Here is a 22744-nt window from a genome sequence, read left to right on the forward strand (position 1 = left end):
GCAGCAGAAACAGATGAAGAAAATGTAGAGAGGAGGGAGTGAAAAGATGCCAGGTCGGCAGGGAGTTTAGTTTTCTTCCATTTCCGCTCAGCTGCCCGGAGCTCTGTTCTGTGAGCTCGCAATGAATCATCAAGCCACAGAGCTGGAGGGGAGGACCGAGCCGGCCGGGAGGATAGGGGACACAGGGAGTCAAAGGATGCAGAAAGGGAGGAGAGGAGGGTTGAGGAGGCAGAATCAGGAGATTGGAGGGAGAAGGATTGAGCAGAGGGAAGAGATGATAGGATGGAAGAGGAGAGAGTAGTGGGAGAGAGAGAGCGAAGGTTGCGGCGGCGCGTTACCATCTGTGTAGGGGCAGAGTGAGTAGTGTTGGAGGAGAGCGAGAGAGAAAAGGATACAAAGTAGTGGTCGGAGACATGGAGGGGAGTTGCAGTGAGATTAGTAGAAGAGCAACATCTAGTAAAGATGAAGTCAAGCGTATTGCCTGCCTTGTGAGTGGGGGGATGGTGAGAGGGTGAGGTCAAAAGAGGAGAGGAGTGGAAAGAAGGAGGCAGAGAGAAATGAGTCAAATGTAGACGCGGGGAGGTTGAAATCCCCCAAAACTGTGAAGGGTGAGCCATCCTCAGGAAAGGAACTTATCAAGGCGTCAAGCTCATTGATGAACTCTCCAAGGGAACCTGGAGGGCGATAGATGACAAGGATATTAAGCTTAAATGGGCTAGTGACTGTGACAGCGTGGAATTCAAATGAGGAGATAGACAGATGGGTTAGGGGAAAAATTGAGAATGACCACTTGGGAGAGATGAGGATTCCTGTGCCACCACCCCTCTGACCAGATGCTCTCGGGGTATGCGAGAACACATGGTCAGACGAGGAGAGAGCAGTAGGAGTAGCAGTGTTTTCAGTGGTAATCCATGTTTCCGTCAGTGCCAGGAAGTCGAGGGACTGGAGGGTAGCATAGGCTGGGATGAAGTCAGCCTTGTTGGCGGCAGAACGGCAGTTCCAGAGGCTACCTGAGACCTGGAACTCCAGGTGTGTGGTGCGTGCAGGGACCACCAGGTTAGAGAGGCAGCAGCCACGCGGTGTGAGGCGTTTGTGTAGCCTGTGCGGAGAGGAGAGAACAGGGAAAGGCAGAGGCATAGTTGACAGGCTGCAGCAGATGGCTACAATAATGCAGAGGAGATCGGGATGAAATGAACTAAACATCAGGGAAAGGAGAGAGCAGGCCTCCCTCACCAAAAAAAAAAATATATATATATATAACTATATATAAGTTCAATGTTGAACACATATCCAGATGACGCTACGTACTATTTTGCGCAACAACACTGTCAGTGGGATGGAGGCTTAACTGCCTCTGCAATGCAATGCTGTAAGACAAACGCAGCGTTCCATTGGAAATGAATGTACTTCTGGTGTACCAAAATGCAAAGCACTGTCGGTGTGATCGAGGCGTAACCATGCTAGCCCTATGCAATATGCTGTGAGCGTGCATTTTTCTTATTTCATTATTCAGAGAGTTTATTTTTGTTATTTACAGATACTTTTTGTAGGTCTATCTATAAATTGCAAAAGTTAATGTTTTATTCAGTCTTCAAAGGAACGTTTGGGAAAGACTTGTTTCACCCGAGCTGCTTTCACTTCCGGACAAAATATTGCGCAATCATTTTTTTCGAACATGGCAGCTCAGGTTGAACTGTCATGTTTAGATACATTTCCAACGCACTTAAATCCTTTGCACGTGCTTGTTTTCAAGTCACAATTTAGATATGCGTTTCCAAGTTGCAATGAGCCTACTTCGACCCTTTTATTTACCTCACGGATACGTCAAACACTCGGGAAAACTGGTGTTTTGCTCTGCGCGCACTCGACAGAGGAGGAGACGCCAGGCTGTGCGGCGGATGGAAACAACACAACTTTAAAACTGTACACAAGTAAGCTCTTTCTCAAACACTATGGTCTTCAGGATGATATAAGGGGGGCTGTACGCTCACTGTCACCGTTTGCCCTTAGAAAGGTTGTTATAGGGGCACGAACAAGACAGAGTTTCAAGTGGGCAAGCTCGGATACGTTTTCCAATGGACTTCTCATACTGGCTTCGTGCCAAGGGCAACTACTATTGGCACGACAAGGGGACTCGCTATCACTTCCCTATCACCCTCTACTTGGAGATGATATAGCTCAAGTGCAACAATATCTGTTCGACTTAGTTGTGTTGGAGTGTACACCTGTAACGCAGGGGATGATAACAATCAACACAACATTGGTGGTCACCGACTGCAGAGACATCGCGCAACGTGGCGCACTGGAAACATATAATGCTTTGGCAACTAGAACTTTGACCTCGCTATTTGTCTCTGATTTTGCGCACTACGCGAATAGTCTTGGCGGGGGAAGCTCATTACTTGACAACAGGCAAGTATGGGACTCGAGTTTCTCAGCTTTTTTGCAAGCGCTGGAGTGTAGGCTGGATGTCAGAATCGTGGATATACCTCGCTTGTACCGTCAAGGGAGAATTGTACTAGTGGACAAGCCCGAGGCTGAAATCGATATCGACAGTACTGTTTTCGTAAGCAAACAGTTGCTGCTCAAACTCGGGTTATTCAACCGTGAGTGGGTAGTGGTGTCTAGTTTTAACTGCTCATCTGAAATGACAAAGACGTCCAACAGAGGCGATTACCTGCGAAGTCCCGGGCAAGCTGATGAGAACGCACCTGCCAAAGAGCCATCCAAGTTCGCCGAAAGAGTCCACCTCGGCTCGGTTGTTGTGGCAGATTTCAGCAAGTGTGCCGAGTTGGATCTTCAAGACAACGTTGGCTTCATATCGGCGACTCATTGGTTCAACTTGTCAAATGGAGAGCCAGTGCCAGTCAGTAGCAGAGCTGTGAAGATAAAGGTGAGTAAATATTTGTACATATTTGTTCTTACATTTTAGTTGAAAGTTAAGTGTTGTGCGAAGTCCTCCATTCTCATTTGCATGCAGGTTGTCATTGCAACTATTTTCTCCTAAATCAATTTGAATAGGTTCAAGGGAAAGTTTAATATGAAAGGGATGTGCATGCCCATATACACCCATTCTCAAATCCTGGAACATCCAAGCAACTGACAATTTGGGACACAGATTTGTCTACACATAATAATGATCATTATGCTGAATTCTTTGCTGTATTTCTTTGAATTCTCTCAGAGATGGAACCGGGTCCTTTCTCAGTCAGGTCCTCAGCTTTCTGAGAGCCTCTCTCGAACAGCATCACCGCTATTTGCCAAAGAACTCCACATTGATGCTGTCATCTCCCCAGAATACAGTTCTCATGGTCCCTTTGACAGTATCCTCTGTGGGCACTTTACCATACCAAGGTTAGTGAAATACTATTCCGTTCTATCTGTACTAATTATATATAAAAAAATGTGTTCATTAGTAACCAAACGGAAGCGAATTGGCCGAAATTGGGGAGGGACTACCTGAATTTGGCCTATAAGAAACTCCCGTTTTCCGTTTGTTGCAAAACGTTTTGCTATTGTGTGCACTAATGAATATGACCCTGGCCTTGGTTTGTGCTTCATACTGTTTCCCCACTGTTATTGGTTTGTTGCATCTTCCCTGTAGGATTTGTTTTGAACGCACCATGCTGTATTTGACCTTTTATCTTTGACCTTTGTTCCTTCTCTCCCAGACTTGTGCGGCTGGGGGGGGTTTTGGGAATCCCATCTGAAGGCCATCCTGAAGTCTTGGAGAGCAACTCTGAGGGAATCACAAGGTCCACGCGTCAAGCAGACTAATGCTTACACTAATTTATACATTTACACTCAAAACAACAGAGGGAGGTTGACCATAATGATTTAACAAATGTTTCTCCTATACTACTGTGTGTGTGGTCAGATAATATGGCGTGCCACCATATCTTGCTTCTTTACGTCAAATCTACATGAGCACATGATTGGGTATTCAATTACACTCTTCTTACTTGGAACTCTGAACTTTCGTTAGGTGGCCGGTTGTGTATTTCAAAGTGAAAAAGGTTTGTGGCTCTACAGAGGAGGAGGAAGACCAAGGTCCTTACCTGGCAGACACTGTCCACACATCTCTATACATGGTACGTTTGAACTTTTGACATAAAATGTCAAATCGGTAGCCAGATCCAGACGGTTTTAAGACTGCATAAGTGAACGTTCAATGCTAGTTATGTCATGCTCTTTTGAGTGGTGAAGTAGGTATTTACATAGGACTACGCTTGGAAATAGGCTAGTGGCAAGGCCCCCAAAATGTTGAGATACCCCTACCCGAGGTATAACAAAACACAACCATGTTTTCACATATCTTTAAGGTCTCCCATATATGAAATGGATGGTTGTGTAAAAATATATTACTGCAAAAGTGGTTAAATTTATAGATATTATGACACACCCCCTTAAGTCAGAAAGTGCAGAATCATGCCTGGCTGGAGGGGGGTGGGCCACATAAGCTCATGTAACCCAATATTGCAAGCTCTGATATTGTGAAAATGTTAAATACAAGTAGTCAGCTGTCTGCCCTACATACACAAACAAACAGCATTAGGATATCTTAATGCATCTTGGAAATATAGACCTGTAAACACACAGATACAATAGTCGGGAAATATCAACTAGGAATATTTATGATGAATGTAAACTTCACTTTTTGGTAGCTGTTCAATAGACAACTTTCCAAGTTACATTTTCTCTCATTCAGTGCTGTATGGTCCTGTCTGACAGAAATGCATACAGTTACATGTCTTTTGATGATGTGGCTATTGACCCCCAACAACAACTGCTCCCGGACGCTGATGATGTGGATGTCGATTAAGGCAGCCCCCCGCACCTCTATGATTCAGACGGGTTGGGTTAAATACGGAAGACGCATTTCGGTTGAATGCATTCAGTTGTGCAACTGACTAGGTATACCCCCTTTCTCTTTCACGACATAAGCACACCGTAGCGTAACAGCAAGCACACCGCAACCGTAATACAACAGTCAGCTACTCTAGTAGTGTATATGTACAGCCCTCTTTTCCCCACTAAAACTACGTGTGCAAGGTTGATTCAAAGTCTTTGAGGTGACCAGGACATGAGTGTGCCCTAACAGGGTGAGGAGACTAAGTAGCCAGTGGTGGTTGTAGTTCTGGGGCCTAATGTGCTTGCACCGTTAACTGGTCATTCTTGGCAAGATGCAAGATGCAGCGATAAGGCCAGTATCCTTCCTGTATGACTGGCGGGGTATTGGGGCTGTGATTCCATTTCTACAGTTCGGTATAGTCAGTCAGCAGATGCAGCTTGCATACCAAAGAGACCCATTGACTAACTGGAATGTTATCCCGGCCTGAATGATGCTGGGCGACTCCAGTAGTGGAATGGTTGGTTGTCTGGTTGTAAGGAGAGTCTGTGAAAGGGCTGTCACAAACATACTTTTCTACATATTTCTTTATATTCCTTTGGAAGTCAGTTAGGATGATAATTTGTCCGATATTAACTGTGGGTGGTTGGCATTGATAACGGACTGGGGCACGCCCAGTCCTGTAAGAGACGTAGTACAGCTCCACACACGTACATTTAAAGATGATCCCTGGGCTTTGATGGACAGTAAAAGGGTTGCAGAGGAGCGTGAAAGCGAATTCTTCACATGCGAGTCCAGTTCAGGTTGGTAGCAAAATGGGTACGTATGAGGGCAATGCACACCAGCATTTTCCAGATGGCGTTTTGGCTGTGAATGGCCTGACATGTGGCAGTCCAGTTCCATGGTGTCTCTGTCTCTAGTAACTGCCAGAGGGAAGGGCTGATGGTGGAGTGAGCTTATCAAGGAATGTTCTGGGAGATTCAGGATGTTATTGATATTGGAGAGATGCAATTCCTATGTCATGTGAAGGCCCACGAAGTTGATGGCATTTCTTGTCAATGAGTGTCAGGTTGTGTTGGTTCATTCTAGTGCTTGTGACGTGTGGTTGCATTCTCCCCATACACCAGAACTGTCACCAGGTTAACATATACAGCAACTCCAGGGCAGACAGCCAGGATGGTGGGCATGTTTTTCTGGAAGAAGCAATGTGCCAGCTCAACCCGAACAGGATAAAAGTGCACGGGAACATCCCAATGTGCATCACAAATGCAGTGAGCCAGTGGAAGGTCATGTTTGATTCAGGCAGACGAATTGGACTAGCAATGAATCAAAGCTCACTTCTAAATTATAAGGAGGTGACTTAAGAGCCCAATCCTGGAGGGGCAAGTTATACCACAGTGGGGGAAAGTTGTAGAGCTAGGGAGAGGGTGTCAGAGCCCAGGGTTGGATTCTCTTTCCTTTTGTTGGAGCCTCCCAGTTGCCTCATTGACCGTCAAAGAGGCTTGTGACTTGGAATACTTGGTGCTGCCATGCCATGCAGTCTGCTGCCTTTTTTATTTATCCAGACAAAGGTGTTTGAGTGTATATGGTGGGCATATTGGATTTCTAACATAGATGAAGTACACAAAAATTAGTCTTGAGTACAGGTCATAAGTGCAGTACACATCTGAAAAATGTATCTCTTAAAATGTGAACATATACAGGTGATTTAAACACCATTTCATGGTAATGTGGCAGCCATATTGGATTTTGGACACCATATTTAATTTGGAGTCAAATCTAGGGGGCCCCCTAATGTAGTTGCAAGAGTAGGGGCTAAACATATCCAATCCACACAGGAACCTTTGACTGAGAAAAAAAAAAAAAAAAAAGACAGTTTTCGGTGTCTGAGCCCCAAAACGTGTCATTGTGCATTTTTGTCAGGCAGGACCATACAGCACTGAATGAGAGAGAATGTAACTTGGAAAGTCGTCTATTGAACAGCTACCAAAAGATAACGTTTACATTAATTATAAATATTCATAGTTGATATTTCCGACTATTGTATCTGTGTGTTTACAGTTCTATATTTCCCAGATGCATTAAGATATCCTACTGTTGTTTCTTTGTGTTTGTAGGGCAGACAACTGACTACTTGTATTCTAAATTCAAAGCTTGCAATTTTGGGTGACATGTGCTTATGTGGACCACGCCCCCTCCTCCAGCCAGGCATTATTCTGCACTGTTTGCGTTAAGGGGGTGTGCCACGATATCTATCAATTTAACCACTTTTGCAGTAAAAAAAATGTATACAACCATCCATTTAATATATGGGAGACCTTAGAGATATGGAAAAACATGGTTCTGCTTTGTTATACCTGGGTTGCCAGGTTGGATAGGATCTGTCTCATTATGAAGAAATGCCAGGTTGGAGAGGATCTGTCTCACTATGAAGAAATGCCAGGTTGGAGAGGATCTGTCTCATTATGAAAACTAAAGCCCGTTTTGAGGATTGGCTACTAGTCTAAAAGTAGAGACGTCACAAACGTCAAAGTAAACATGACTGGAAACCCCTTGCAATTTTGGAGACGGCATCGCATTTGCTAGCAAAGCCATTTGCGGTGGCTAATTAACGATAAATGAGAGAATTGTTTCACCCCACAGTTGGCCAAGATGATCCGCTAGTCAGCTAAAGTTGTTTACAGTTATTTAGCAACCGCTCCTACACTCTTCTGCTGCTTCAAACACCTGTCTCCAAAAATGACGAGGTTTCTCCAGTTTTTGCAATTGTGACACCTCCCATCCATATTACTTGTCCTTTTAGGGCGGCTCCACCAATAGCCTGGCTCCCTGTTCCCTTGTTGGCGAGGAGCCTTCCCTCTGGACTAGCCTGTCTCCTCCTGGGCTCTCCAGCACCGTGGACCAATTCTCCACTATCATCCAGCCTCACATGAATGACAGGTCAGTGTTAACTCAGCAGGATGACATCATCTTACGCAACTGGGCCGTATTCATTAGTGCAAACCGTAGCAAAAAGTTTTGCAATGGAAAATGCTTTGCAACAGAAACAAGAGTTTCTTATCTGACATCTTATTGGAAGTTCAGGTAGTTCAGGTAGGGCATCTTCCTGAAAACGGACATAAATGCAATTCAAATCATCACGTTTACCATGATTGGCTTGTATATGTCAGCTGATACCGCGGACCCAGGGCAACACGGTAAACAATATGTAAAGTGTAAGTGAACAAGATTTAGTCAGAGACAATATAACAGGATACTGTATGTAGAAGAACTGTTATCCACACTCCTTTGTATGTCTATGCTGACTTGTCTATTATTTATATTTTATTTATTTTTTTAAAGCTCTGCTGCTCTGACGAGCGGATGCACCATCCTCCTTCTGGGACCGAGTGGAAATGGCAAATTCACCTCTGTCAGAGCTGCATGCCGTAGACTCCATCTACACTTAGTGAAGGTATCCTTCAGGATCACACAACTGGCTTATTACAAGATTTGAATTAAAATACAAATGTACATGTGTTAGTTTTTCTGGGGTTACTGGCTCTATAGCCATTAGAATTGAGGCACGCGCTACAAGTTTGGGACATTAAAGTAGTAGTTTTTATTTTTAGTAAGATTTAATTTAGTGTCAAATACAGTCTGTGAGCGGATCAAATCTAAGGCTATCCAGCCACTTTTCTTTGTAAGTCAATACACAAAGTACACACTTTTTCTCCCAAGGCTCCTAATAGATATGTGACGAAAACAAAGCTTACATTGAGTCAGTTCCAGCACTGAGATGGAGATCTGTCGTTATGGGACTTAACTTTAGTCTTAAAGAGCGACTACCTTTAAAAAGCAACTAATTCCTTTGAAAATGGCCTATGTGGCATTGATAGGACTTAGAAACAATTTATTATAGTGTCAAAATTGACTACAAAGTGTAAATAGGATAATTTTGGTAATTAAGTCACTCTCGTCTAAAACGGAGTTTGGCACATCAATGTATCACAACGGATAATTAAGGTTGGGTTTTGATTTGAAGATGTCCATTTGCCCACTAACATGGGGTGAACCGCTGCGGTGATAGCTCTCTATCCAATAGCATAGACAGTGAGACAGACTGCACAGCAGCTCCGACTTTGTTTACATAAGACAACAGCTTGCACATTTTTTGACTTGAGAAATACTGCACTAAAAACCTTAGTTAGATGTAAAATTGCGCAACTAAAACATAATCTGCAAAAACGTCAAAATAATTACAGATTTGTTGAGTTATCTTAGATTCATTCTGGAGATTTTGAGGAAGTGAAATAGCCTACAGTGTCTCATGGAGGACAAACATAATTAAATGCAGAACTGGTCAGGAAAACACACGTGCCAATCGGCGTGTTCAGTGGCTCTTTAAGTTGCTTATGTCAAATGTTTGGAAATGTTCCAATTTTCCCTCTCTCACTCTGCCCCCTGTGCAGGTAGACTGCGTGACCCTCTGCGCTGACACGGCCGCCGCCTGTGAGGCCAAGATGAAGTCTGTCTTCCAGCGAGCTGAGGCCCACCGGCCGTGCATCCTGCTGCTCAGGAACCTGCAGCTGCTGGGCCAGCCCAGGGATGGCACCGAGGAGGATGCCAGGGTCATGGCCGCCCTGTGCCAGTTCATTGCCCACACCCCTTCCAGGTAGCCCATCCATCTTAACCAAGGTTACAATTCAATCGATGTATGCGGTGCCTTTGTTACTACTGTAAGCTACTGCCTGCACGCGCATACAGAAGGAACTGCTACGTGTGTAACCTCCGTCACTGTCCTCTCTCTCTCCCTCTTAGCGTGGTCGTGGTGGCGGCGGTGAGTAAGCCCCGGGAGCTGTCGTCTGACGTGATGGCAGCCTTTATCCACCAGGTGTCGATAGAGAGCCCCAGTGAGGAGCAGCGCCGGGCTATGCTGGCCAGACTCAGCGAGGGCCTGCCCCTGGGGAGGGACGTCAACCTGTCCAGGCTGGCCAAGCACACTGCGGTGAGATCCTTAGCATAGGTTTAGCCATTAGATTCATACTTCATAGACACCAGCCCAATTCTGATTCTCCCCAATATTTCTGATGCGTTCACATCCCCCTTCAAGGATTTAAAAGGCACCCGATTGGTTTAGAGACCAATTGAGAATCTATGGAAGTGAGTTTAGTTTTGTGGAAGAGACACATTTGATTCGGAAGGACAGTGACTTTTGATGATCCTTCTAACACCTCCCCCTCTGTCCTCTTTTTATATTTCTCTCTCTACCTCCCTCTCTCGACTCCCAGGGCTTTCTGTTGGGGGCCCTCAGTGCACTGCTGACTCAGGCTGGTAAAGCCGCCCACAGAAGGATACTCCAATCCTGGTGAGTTTTGCTCCCGCAATTGCTCTTCCCCACTGAATATCCGCTGAACTCTTGCAACTATCCGCAATGTGTTCTTCTTGTTATGTTGTATATTGTGTCCTATTCCTTGTGATTGTCTCTGTTGATTTTATGAATATAATTCTGCTGCAAAGCCAATTTCATAACCAAGTTTACTGCTACTACGACTACTACTACTGCTACTACTGCTACTACTCCTACTGCTACTACGACTGCTACTACTCCTACTGCTACTACTACTACTACGGCTACTACTGCTACTACTACTACTACGGCTACTACTGCTACTACTGCTGCTACTACGACTGCTACGACTGCTACTACGACTACTACGACTGCTACTACGACTACTACGACTACTACTACTGCTACTACGACTACTACTGCTACTACGACTACTACTGCTACTACTGCTACTACGACTGCTACTACTACTTCTACTGCTACTACGACTGCTACTACGACTACTACGACTACTACTGCTACTACGGCTACTACGACTGCTACTACTGCTACTACTACTGCTACTACTACTGCTAATATTGCTACTGCTACTACTACTACTACTGCTACTGCTACTGCTACTGCTACTGCTAGAGGAATTATATCAAAAGGAAATCATACCACTACAGAATGACTGAAGCAGGCATTTTTGTTCAGTTTCCCAGAGGGGGCCAGTGTGCAGGAGGAAGAGGACCTCTGTGCCTGTGGGGTAACCGTCCTGGCCCAGGACTTCACCAATGCATTGGAGACCCTCCAAGATGCCCACTCTCAGGCCATCGGCGCCCCAAAGGTACACCCCGAAAATGGGGCGCGTGGCTATTTCTCAATTATCTAAATAATCGTCCCTTTCCCCGCCTCCTCTCCTACATTGCATTGGTCTGAAAGAACTGACCAGGTGAAAGCCAGCCTAATGACCGTCCACCATGTTGTTTTCCTGTCACTGCAGATAAAGGAGAGACAATATTTTTTTAGCAGTTTAGATGAAACCCATGGCTCTGGTACTTCTCCAGAAGTGTGCACTCGTTCACTCCCCCTCATGCATTTAAAAAAGCATTGGATTGGTGCAAGCATGGCTGGAGGGAGTTTCCACCATATTCTTCACACCAGTCCATTCCTTTTAAATGAGGGGAAGTGTACGAGTGCACACTTCACGAGATGGGAAGAGAATTGGACTGTATGTTTCACTGGCTCAGAGGAGACTGACACTGATCAACTGCTTATGGAGGGAAAGTGTAACATTCCTGTGTGTGTGTGGTCAGATCCCCAGTGTGCGCTGGCAGGACGTTGGCGGCCTGCAGCAGGTGAAGCGGGAGATCCTTGACACGGTGCAGCTGCCCCTGGAGAGGCCCGAGCTGCTGTCCCTGGGCCTGCGCCGCGCCGGGCTGCTCCTCTACGGGCCCCCCGGCACGGGCAAAACCCTGCTGGCCAAGGCCGTGGCTACCGAGTGCTCCATGACCTTCCTCAGGTAGGAGACAACCAGAGGAGACTGGAAGACTGGGTCAAGTTCAGTAGGGCACACTGTAGCGAAACGGTTGCAACAGAAAAAAGTGTTCAGATAGCACCTCCCTGTTTCCCTCAAAAGTTTTCTCCCGAATGGACACGTCCTTGGTGTCAGGTAAAAGGGATGAGAAAGCTGGAGAAATGTCATGGAATGTTGCAGATAGATATTTTTTTATGTAGAGCCAACATTCCCTATTCTAAGTGACGGAGAAGTGTGTCTTGTTCTACATAATATATGTATATCTGATTGTTCTGTAATGTTGCACCCCCCTGAGCCCGACACCGGGTAATGAGCGTCTTGTGGTGAATAAGCATATCATCCATATTTGTTTCACACATTCAGCTGAATGATCGTGCTTGAATCCTGATGGCTTTGTCTTCCCCTTCGTTTAGTGTCAAAGGCCCGGAACTCATCAACATGTACGTGGGTCAAAGCGAGGAGAACGTAAGAGAGGGTGAGTGTAGTAGTGGGTTTAGATTACTGTTTGACCTGAATATGGCTGTTTGTTCTACTCCCCTGGGCTGGGCGCATGGCTTGCCAGTAAGGTTTAGTCAAATTGACCTTTTCTGCGTTGCACGCGCTTATCTCAACTCTAAATCGGGCCCTAGTTGAATAGATGCAATCAACTGTATGCGTTGTGCATTTTCAAAAGCAGAGCAGTTTACACCTCTCTGTAAAACCCTGATGAAGGTCTATTGACCGACACGTCGGTGTGATATCCAACAAATATCCAACAAGTGCTTCTTGTTCTTCATGCTCCTGTTGCATTGTCTGAAAACATCCTAGTGAAGACCAGAGGTCAAGTCTACATGTACATTTTTACATTTTGTGAGAGCCAATGGCCTATGATGTAACTGTCCTGTACGTATGATATCCAATAAAATGGGTCTTCCTCTCTGTTATTCAGTGTTCTCCAAAGCTCGAGCGGCGGCCCCCTGTATCATCTTCTTTGACGAGCTGGACTCTCTAGCGCCCAACAGAGGGCGCAGTGGAGACTCGGGTGGGGTCATGGACAGGTGGGTGGGATTGATCTTTGGAGGATTCACCACTGAAAATGATCATTATAATTTTTAGAAAATTACATTTCGACAAAGCAGTTAGAGCACGTCATATAAAATATAATGCAACAAACACGGGTTATCTTGGAGGTCCAGAGTCACCCTTTTTAATAGTGGAAACTGGGCCTTTTACATTCCTATTCTCTCAATGAGGCCAATGAAAGTGTGTGGATATTGAATAGTCTTAGTACTGACACAATGTTATTTTGTGGCGCATTATAATATTATGAAGGTGTTTTGCTTATTCTGAAGATTTTCAGTGCTTGCCAGCAACTGTCTTTTCTTGTAAATCCCTGCTTCCCTCATTTGTATAGGATCAGTTTATCCTCCCCAAATTCTGACCTTAACCATTGGGGGGAAACAGAAAACTGACCATAGATCAGTGACTAAGGACAACTTCATCTTCTTCCTTGTTTGAACCTGATCTCTGTTAACTGTAGGGTGGTCTCTCAGCTCCTGGCTGAGCTCGACGGACTTCACTCCTCTGGGGACGTGTTTGTGATTGGAGCCACCAACCGGCCAGACCTGCTCGATCAATCATTGCTCAGACCTGGCAGGTGAGATTCAAATGGCGGTTTGTCGAGCCAATCAGTGTGAGTCACCTCACAAAGCAGATGTCTATGCAGTAAACTCCTACAGACATGTACCTTTAGAAAAAGTCAACATTTAGATGTTGGACAAGCCACCAAATGGCTGTACTTTATTGTTCTAAAATACTTTTTTTGGTATTTTCCATAATGTTTTTGACCTTATGGTTTCCTCTGCTGCTCTTTCAGGTTTGACAAATTGGTGTATGTTGGGATCAATGAAGACAAAGAGTCTCAGCTGCAGGTTTTGAATGCCATAGTCAGAAAGTAAGTGTGTCCTGCCTGATTATAATTTATTGTCAAACATGAACAACAAAAAGCTGGTAACACTACAGGTGTTGTTTTCAATAGTTATCCTCGCTGAATCAAGGTGAAAGTGCAGAAATGTGCTGCAAACATACAGTGCATTCGGAAAGTATTCAGACCCCTTGACTTTTTCCACATTTTGTTACGTTACAGCCTTATTCTAAATTGGATTAAATACATTTTCCCCCCATCAATCTACACATGATAACCCATAATGACAAAGCAAAAACAGGTTTTTAGAATATTTTGCAAATGTATTAAATATAAACAGATACCTTATTTACATAAGTATTCAGACCATTTGTTATGAGACTTGAAATTGAGCTCGGGTGCATCCTGTTTCCATCATCTCATCCTTGAGATGTTTCTACAACTTGATTGGAGTCCACCTGTGGTAAATTAAATTGATTGGACATGGTTTGGAAAGGCACACACCTGTCTATATAAGGTCCCACAGTTGACCGTGCATGTCAGCACAAAAACCAAGCCATGAGGTCGACGGAATTGTCCGTAGAGCTCCGAGACAGGATTGTGTCGAGGCACAGATCTGGGGAAGGGTACAAAAAAATTTCAGCAGCATTGAAGATCCCCAAGAACAGTGGCCTCCATCATTCTTAAATGGAAGAAGTTTGAAACCACCAAGACTCTTCCTAGAGCTGGCCGCCTGGCCAAACTGAGCAATCGGGGGGAAAAGGGCCTTGGTCAGGGAGGTGACCAAGAACCCGATGGTCACTCTGACAGAGTTCCTCTGTGGAGATGGGAGATACCTTTTATGGTAAAGTGGCCAGACGGAAGCCACTCCTCAGTAAAATGCACATGACAGGCCGCTTGGAGTTTGCCAAAGGGCACCTAAAGGACTCTGACCATGAGAAACATGATGAAACCAAGATTGAACTCTTTGGCCTGAATGCCAAGCATCACGTCTGGAGGAAACCAGGCACCATGCTGTGGGGATGTTTTTCAGGGTCAGGGACTGGGAGACTAGTCAGGATTGAGGGAAAGATGAACGGAGCAAAGTACAGAGAGATCCTTGATGAAAACCTGCTCCAGAGTGCTCAGGACCTCAGACTGGGGTGAAGGTTCACCTTCAAACAGGACAACGACCCTAAGCACACAGCCAAGACAACGCAGGAGTGGCTTTGGGACAAGTCTGAATGTCCTTGAGTGGCCCAGCCAGGGCCTGGACTTGAACCCGATCGAACATCTCTGGAGAGACCTGAAAATAGCTGTGCAGCGACGCTCCCCATCCAACCTGACAGAGCTTGAGAGGATCTGCAGAGAAGAATGGGAGAAACTCCCCAAATACAGGTGTGCCAAGGTTGTAGCGTCATACCCAAGAAGACTCGAGGCTGTAATCGCTGCCAAAGGTGCTTCAATAAAGTACTGAGTAAAGGGTCTGAATACTTATGTAAATGTAATATTACCGTTTTTAATTTTTAATACATTTGCAAACATTTCTAAAAACCTGTTTTTACTTGATCATGATGGGTTATTGAGTGTAGATTGAGAAGGATCATAAAAATAAAAAAATCCATTTTAGAATAAGGCTGTAATGTAACAAAATGTGGAAAAGGTCAAGGGGTCTGAATACTTTCCGAATGCACTGTATGATATTTGTGCTATATGTTAATTGCAATGTGTGTCTGTGTGTTTCTGTGCTCTCAGGTTCAAGGTGGACCCCAGTGTCAGTCTCCAGGATGTGGTGGAGCGCTGCCCTCCTCAGCTCACAGGGGCGGACATGTATGCTCTCTGCTCCGACGCCATGATGTCTGCCATTAAGAGGAAGATTGCATGTGTCACTGACGGTACGTTTGGCCCTCACAAATTGAGACGTGTATGTTTTCCTTGTAAAGGTCTGTTAAAAATCCTCCTTAAGGTGTAAAAACTATAATTGTTGGCTTAAACACAGAAATTTGAAAGCCTGCCTGAAACCGAAGCATGGCAAACTGTGATGTACGATTGCCTCAGTACCTCAGTTCACATTAGTGGGCTATACAAACGGTCTAATCAATTGAAAATACAACAGTTCCTCTTTTTGATATTTACATTTAAATAGAATGGTCAACCGTCATGCTCTTCAATGCTATCTTTATCTTGTCCATTTATTGAAAAACATACTTTTTGGAGTTTTAAAACAAAATCTATGTGGACAATATACTGTACCCAAATAATGTGCCTATAAAATCTATAGTCTCAATGCTATAAACCCATTTTTTTTTTATCTACTGCATTCTTGCATTTGTCCTATCCCTACAACCCCTCATATCATGTAGAAACAAACCATAACATGAATGTATCTTATTTTAGCAACACATGGACACAAAATAAGAGATCATTCAGTCATTTTCAGAAGTTTTTACTGCAGCGCAAAATTTGTGGCAATTATGTTTCTCTATGAATTTTTCATTCCACAAAAACTTAAACCATTATAAATGATGTACTGGAAAAATATATAAAATACCATTCTTTCATATCATCCTTTCTAAATACCCATGTCATACACATGTCATATGTACTGTTAATAGCATTTTAAGAGATGACCGTCTCAGTATCCTATATTCTCTCTTTTTAATGTTTCCTCTGCCCCTCCATTTCTCTCCCTCCCTCTCAGGTCTGGACACAGAGGATACTCCTCTCATGCTCTCTGCCGAAGACTTTAACCAAGCATTGGATTGCCTCAAACCGTCCGTCTCCGAACAAGAGCTGCTCAAATATAAACTAATTCAACAGAAACTCACCACAAAATAACCAAGCCACTCAAGACTAGTGCCGCCCATGCATGGGGCTAAGCTATTCTCTTCTGCGTGTACTACGTTACCCACAATCCTCTACCACAAGGGTGTATTCCTCAAGAGTGTCGGCTCTGCAAAAACTGGGGTGCGAAATTCTCTTCCTCGAGGGCTGCTACTTGTTTTATTTCTCTGCACTAATGAGTGGTGTCATTTAGTCCAAGGGACCAAACTAGTTCTCAACCTAATTTTAATGCACAATATTGTCTGTGGACCACATTGGTACAGTTTACAAATATGCAGCACAAACCTTACGTTGACTGTTCAAATTGCAATCACTAGTTCCTGAATTGAGCTTAAGCATCAGAACTTGGCAGTGTTAATGGCAGCAACAAATGCATATGTAAGTTGTTTAAATGAAAACAAGTATATCTGTGGCCCTCTAGGAGTAAAGTTGGGACGTCACTTTTCTATATCCTCAAAGTGACACTGCTGCTCGTTTTAGTTTCTCTATTCTCACTGGAGTTACTAGCCATATGTTGTCCAATTAAGCCCATTCATTGCAAAGTTGTCTCTTACTGAGTCTTGCATTTCAGCAGAATGTTCCAGATCTGAGTGGTTTATTATTCCAGTGCTTCCCCAACCGAAACTATTTTAAATGCAGGTTTCTTTTACAAGCCATCCTTTCAGAGACTTGTTTGAGCAACAATAGACCCAGCCTAGCCATGAACAGTTCAAATTAAAACAATGGTTTGATGGAAAATCTGCATAATCAGCAGTTCTCCTAGGCCAAGTTTTGGGTAACACTGGTTGGTGCAGTTTCCCCTTCTTCCACCCTGTAGATCATTCGCATAAAATAAATTATGGAAAATTGTAAAAATATGAATCACTTAAGTACAGTTTAGAACAAATACACATTGAAACAAAGCTGCCGCATCAATCCATGAGAATGTATCCGGTCACACTTTATATTAAGTTGGCAGTTTATTGTTTTAAGAAATCATTTGTTACAGCATGAGTAAATATGAGTAACAAAGCTGATGTTCCTCTGAGTGACACATTGTTGGAGGAATTTCAATGTGTATGGTTCAAACCAAAGTTGAGCTTGAATCAGAGTTTAGTAATTCTCTACTATAATTTTGACACTTCCAATTTTGTCCTTTGTGAAGATTGTTGGACGAAAGTTAATGTATTTACATGTGATATGTGACAACTTAGTATAAAGATGATAAATTAATAAAATAATGTAAAATATTAAAAGATTGCTATCAATGTCAAAAACGGATACTTACATTTTTGTATGGTGAGACATTGTGCTTCCCATTTCATGGTAGCAAAAATGACAATATGATTACAAAATGAAGACAAACAAATGTACAAATTGTGTTAACTATAACTTTCAAATGGTGCAAACTTTTTTTTCCTAGCCAGGTTAAGTAATTGTAATGTTTATGTAATAAATGATTTCTGATTTTAAAAAGTGTATTACTTGGGTTGGTAAAATAAACTTTACCAAAACATTAACATGCTTTACTTGAAACCTTACCAATAAAAACTACATTGCCATAAGCAGGACATATGATTTTTTAAAGCCGTTTATGTTATTTCATGATACATGATTTGTGAAAGCCTGCCATTCACTTAAATACAATAGGTATTATCAGATAATGTAGTTAACAAAATAAATGTTAATTGCCAAACATATTTTCTATGACCTGTCCATGGCACTGTAAAGTAGGCTTTATGATTTGAGTGTAATAAAGTGTTGCCTCGAATTGTTGTTACCGATTTGTAAAGGAATACAAGCATTTCGCTACACCCGCAATAACATCTGCTAAATACGTGTATGTGACCAATTAAATTAGATTTTTGAATATTTACCTCAAGGTTTTACCTCATTTTCCTTTCAAGTAACTTGGATGGTTTATGTAGAATAAGGAACATTGATGGGTCAGATTGTTAATGGTGACTCTGTCATTGGCCCAGAGTTGCATTAATCATGTGTGCCTAGTGTGGTTTAGATATTTACACCTGCTAGCCATGGCGAGGCACTATTTTCTTTTTCACCCACTCAAACACAAATTTCCTTATGTGAAACAAATCATTCTCTGACTGGAAAATATATATCCTAAGAACACAGCGATAGTCAGTTCTGTTCAACTAAATGTATGCCACTGGATGTAAATAATGTACAAGTCACACTCATTGTACTATAATGAACCATAACACATTTGTATTTGAAGAGATGTACAAATGGGCGTGTTGGAGAAGATCTCGATTAATCAGGGGGTCTAGATCTCTGTTGCAGATCCCTTGCTTTCACAAAAGACGCTAAACCCCCTTTCTGTTTGCTTTGGCTTTTAGTTCGTTGCTTTGACAAAGATTCAAAACGTAGTTCTTCCATGTCTTCGTCTTTCATATCTAACTCAGGTGGGGAGATCCTCTTTGCCAAGGCCTCAAGTGAAATGCGGCATTCGATTGCAGGTTCTGTAAGACAAAGAACATGTGTTTTCAATTTGATCATAATTGGTGCTGACCTTTTGAAGCCTTCAAATTGATTTACTTAACCACTGCACCCCATCTTATCATCACTATACAAGTGGATGTAGTGTTATCCTATCCTAGAGACTATGGCTGTATTCAGAATTACATACTCGCTATGCCTACAACATAGTATAAAAGTATGTGTGGCTGCAGTGTACGAAGTATGCAGGATAGTATGTTTATTTAAGTATGGTTGACAGACCACGATGTCATACAACATTCGCCCCAAAATTGAATAAGTGCAAGGGATATCTGATTATGTAAGAATTGCAGCTCTCAAAATTGCAGAGATGAGTGCAGTACCTGAGACTAGCAGCAGAGGGCCCACATCAAGAGTACAAGATGAATATGGGAATCAATGGATTCTCCAATTAAAGTTTTTGTAAGAGCTTACAAAGTTAAGTAAAAATGTTTATGGTAACCAGGCCTCAAATGTAGATATGACACTGTAACAAAGTTTAGATTTAGCCATGTATCTGTCTATTCACATTGTGTGTTGTAAAACTTGCCACTGGGGGGACGACACATCAAACGAGTGGAAAACTGAATGGGGTACAATGGAGCAAAACCAAGTTTCTCATGTTATGGCTAAATCAAAGTGGCTATTTATCGTATGAGAACACTGTACATTATCCCAGGAGTGTTTATTTCTATCCCAGAAGGCATTACTGGAGGAAGGGGTTGTGGCTAACACCAAAGATATGCCCCTATTTGTCTCAGATCTGATTGACATATTTAGCAGCCAACACTTAACCTTAATGAGTGATGCAATAGTATTCTGATGTTTGAAATCAAACTGTCATGAGAATGGGAAGCTAGCTGTCGCCCAAGCTAGCCTACTGGCAAGGTACTAACTCAAGATAACTCTACAGTAAAACGACAATATTCAAAATAACACTCTTGTGATTTTAGAACAACAGCAACCTTGTCAAGAGTTTCGGACCTCTAGGTGTTGGACTAACAGTAGCATTTGGAACTACATCCCCATATTCACTACGGTATGTAATATGTTTAGTTCAATGTGCATGCTCATGTATTATGCAAGTATTTAGCATGCAGTATCCAATTCCGAACATAGCCTATGGTCATGTTGAGTGCCATTAGTTAATTGACATGATCTGCTGTATTCTGGACTGACCTTAGTTTGTTGATGGTTTCATCATGATAGCCAGTGAGGATAACTTTACAGTAGTCCAGCCTACATAAAATGATAGCATGGACCAGTTTTTCAGTGTCCAAGTGGCCGATGCATGATCTGATAAATAGAAAACAGGGTTGGCCCCAAGATTGACCCCTGTGGTACACCAGTAGACTGAGCTAATGGCATATTAGTTAATTACAGTAAACTGTGGTCTGTCGTTGGGGTAAGATTGGAACCTCTGCTGGGTAATCATTGTACTGAATTTCGAGGACAGGAAAGTGTGCTGTGCGCAATTGCTCTTGAGTTCTTCCTCTTCTCCTTGACTGGCTTTGAAACCTGACAGGTAGGCATCACAGAACTCTAATTATTAAGCTGAATATTAACTATCTACTTTAGTGTACAGTTTAATTTTTTTTTTATCCAGTTACACTTTACATCAACAGGTATAACACATTATGCAAAACTTCTCAGAAGCATGTTTGGCCTCCTTATGTTTTATATAATCTAGTAATGATCCTGACTAAATTTTGTCACTTGAAGATCTGATACATAATTAGACATATTACAAGCCTTATCATAATACATCTCAAAGGCTCCTACATGCTTATAACAAGTTAGAAATAATTTTCACTGTCAGCTTGAAATAAAGTGTTACTGTTTATCCCTTTAGACATTATTCATTTATGATTAGTATTTACGGTTTCTATTAAGTGTTGGAAGACCACACACAACACACTCTCATTTCCTCAACCTCAACTGTTGGGGTTGGGTATCTTTTGTGATGGGTATAATTATTAAGAATAATCAGTGTTGATGGGAGGGAAGGGAGTTTATTCTTACATGCAACACTAGCCATATTTACCGCTTACGTGGCCTTTGCTACTTTTGTGCGCTTCATCCTTTTCCTCCGCATGAGGGTCACCTGAGGCCTTTTCAACCCCGCGATGAGCAGCAGCAGTCTGGGCCGGGACTTGGTGAGCCAGCTTCTCAGTAGCGTCCCCTTGGGAAACCTGGGGGAATGGCAACAGCTTAATCCACTAGTCCATACAGCACCATTATATAAGCATGGTGTACATGATATGACCGCTAACTTTTTGAGTGTTACTGACTGCATGACTGACTATCTGCACTACAGGTTGTCAATTGTTTTAGTAATGCCATATAAAGGAGAGAAAAAATTATCTCATACAGTCATGCATGTAATTTCTCTCAGTTGAGGATTTATCTTGGAAGCTTGTGTCTCACCATGTTAACTCATATCTCACCAACTATTACTGGTTCTAAATTTAACATCAGGTCAATACATGGAAAGAGACGGTCAATACTATTTTAGGCTTGAAGGTGAAATACTTGTTTTCTTTCTTTTAGGCAGTATTGACCTAGATAATTGCACATATGAAATGCGCAATCATTCATAAGTACAGAGGTCAATAATAAATTGGACCCAATTTTGTAATCAAATACGATATTTACGTAATCATTCATCCTGAGTAATGGACCTGCTGCCAGTTAATGGATTTGAAATTACCACTATTGGATCTCCTTTCACAATCATATTGCTGTCCTGAAAATTCACTAATGTTGAGGATAAATAACACCACTTTGTCAATTACCTGAAGCCCTTCAGGTGAGACTGTACAGCAAGCAGCTAACTTGCATTTTGATAAACAAGATCTGATCTCAAGCCAAATATACTGTTAGTGTGATTTAACTATATACACTACCGGTCAAAAGTTTTAGAACACCTACTCATTCAAGGGTTTTTATTTATTTTTACTATTTTCTACATTGTAGAATAATAGTGAAGACATCAAAACTATGAAATAACACATATGGAATCATTTAGTAACCAAAAAAGTGTTAAACAAATCAAAATATATTTGATATTTGAGATTCTTCAAATAGCCACCCTTTGCCATGCTGGTTAAGTGTGCCTTGAATTCTAAATAAATCACAGACAGTGTCAACAGCAAAACACCCCACACCATCACACCTCCTCCTCCATGCTTTACAGTGGGAAATACACATGCAGAGATCATCCGTTCACCCACACCACGTCTCACAAAGACACGGCTGTTGGAACCAAAAATCTCCAATTTGGACTCCAGACCAAAGGACACATTTCCACCGGTCTAATGTCCATTGCTCATGTTTCTTGGCCCAAGCAAATCTCTTCTTATTATTTGTGTCCTTTAGTAGTGGTTTCTTTGCAGCAATTCAACCATGAAGGCCTGATTCACACAGTCCCCTCTGAACAGTTGATGTTGAGATGTGTCTTTTACATGAACTCTGTGAAGCATTTATTTGGGCTGCAATTTCTGAGGCTGGTAACTCTAATGAACTTATCCTCTGCAGCAGAGGTAACTCTGGGTCGTCCTTTCCTGTGGAGGTCCTCATGAGAGCCAGTTTCATCATAGCGCTTGATGGTTTTTGCGACTGCACTTGAAGAAACTTTCAAAGTTCTTGAAATGTTCCGTATTGACTGACCTTCATGTCTTAAATTAATGATGGACTGTCGTTTCTCTTTGCTTATTTGAGATGTTCTTGCCATAATATGGACTTAGCCATATTTGGTAAAAGACCATCTTCTGTATATTTCATATTTTTGATGTAGTTCAATGTAGAAAATAGTAACAATAAAGAAAAACCCTGGAATGAGTA

At 42.6% G+C, this 22744-nt stretch overlaps 2 protein-coding genes across 3 annotated transcripts in view; one reads left to right on the top strand and one right to left on the bottom strand.

Moving 5' to 3' along the window:
- Positions 1-1669: 1669 nt before the first annotated feature.
- Positions 1670-17922, top strand: LOC121572664 (peroxisome assembly factor 2). The gene is made up of 17 exons (XM_045226759.1): positions 1670-2893; positions 3185-3354; positions 3672-3755; positions 3986-4091; positions 7653-7789; positions 8192-8303; positions 9301-9503; positions 9650-9836; positions 10120-10196; positions 10875-11007; positions 11477-11682; positions 12111-12172; positions 12626-12734; positions 13217-13333; positions 13553-13630; positions 15335-15474; positions 16281-17922. The coding sequence occupies exons 1-17, from the start codon at positions 1676-1678 to the stop codon at positions 16415-16417; spliced, it is 3276 nt and encodes a 1091-aa protein (XP_045082694.1). The 5' UTR covers positions 1670-1675; the 3' UTR covers positions 16418-17922.
- Positions 17361-22744, bottom strand: part of LOC123480987 (potassium voltage-gated channel subfamily H member 1-like) — a 91021-nt gene continuing 85637 nt past the window's right edge. Inside the window, exons 12-14 of one of the 2 annotated variants that reach the window (XM_045226762.1) lie at positions 20946-21093; positions 20081-20197; positions 18799-18885 (exon numbers count right to left, since the gene is read on the bottom strand). In XM_045226762.1, the coding sequence (XP_045082697.1) occupies positions 20082-20197; positions 20946-21093 (264 nt within the window). In that variant the 3' untranslated portion in view covers positions 18799-18885; position 20081. Of the gene's footprint in view, positions 18886-20080; positions 20198-20945; positions 21094-22744 lie in introns of both variants that reach the window. The other variant, XM_045226761.1, reaches the window with a different exon arrangement.

The sequence above is a fragment of the Coregonus clupeaformis genome, chromosome 18 (assembly GCF_020615455.1).
Source record: "Coregonus clupeaformis isolate EN_2021a chromosome 18, ASM2061545v1, whole genome shotgun sequence".
Lineage (NCBI taxonomy): Eukaryota > Metazoa > Chordata > Actinopteri > Salmoniformes > Salmonidae > Coregonus > Coregonus clupeaformis.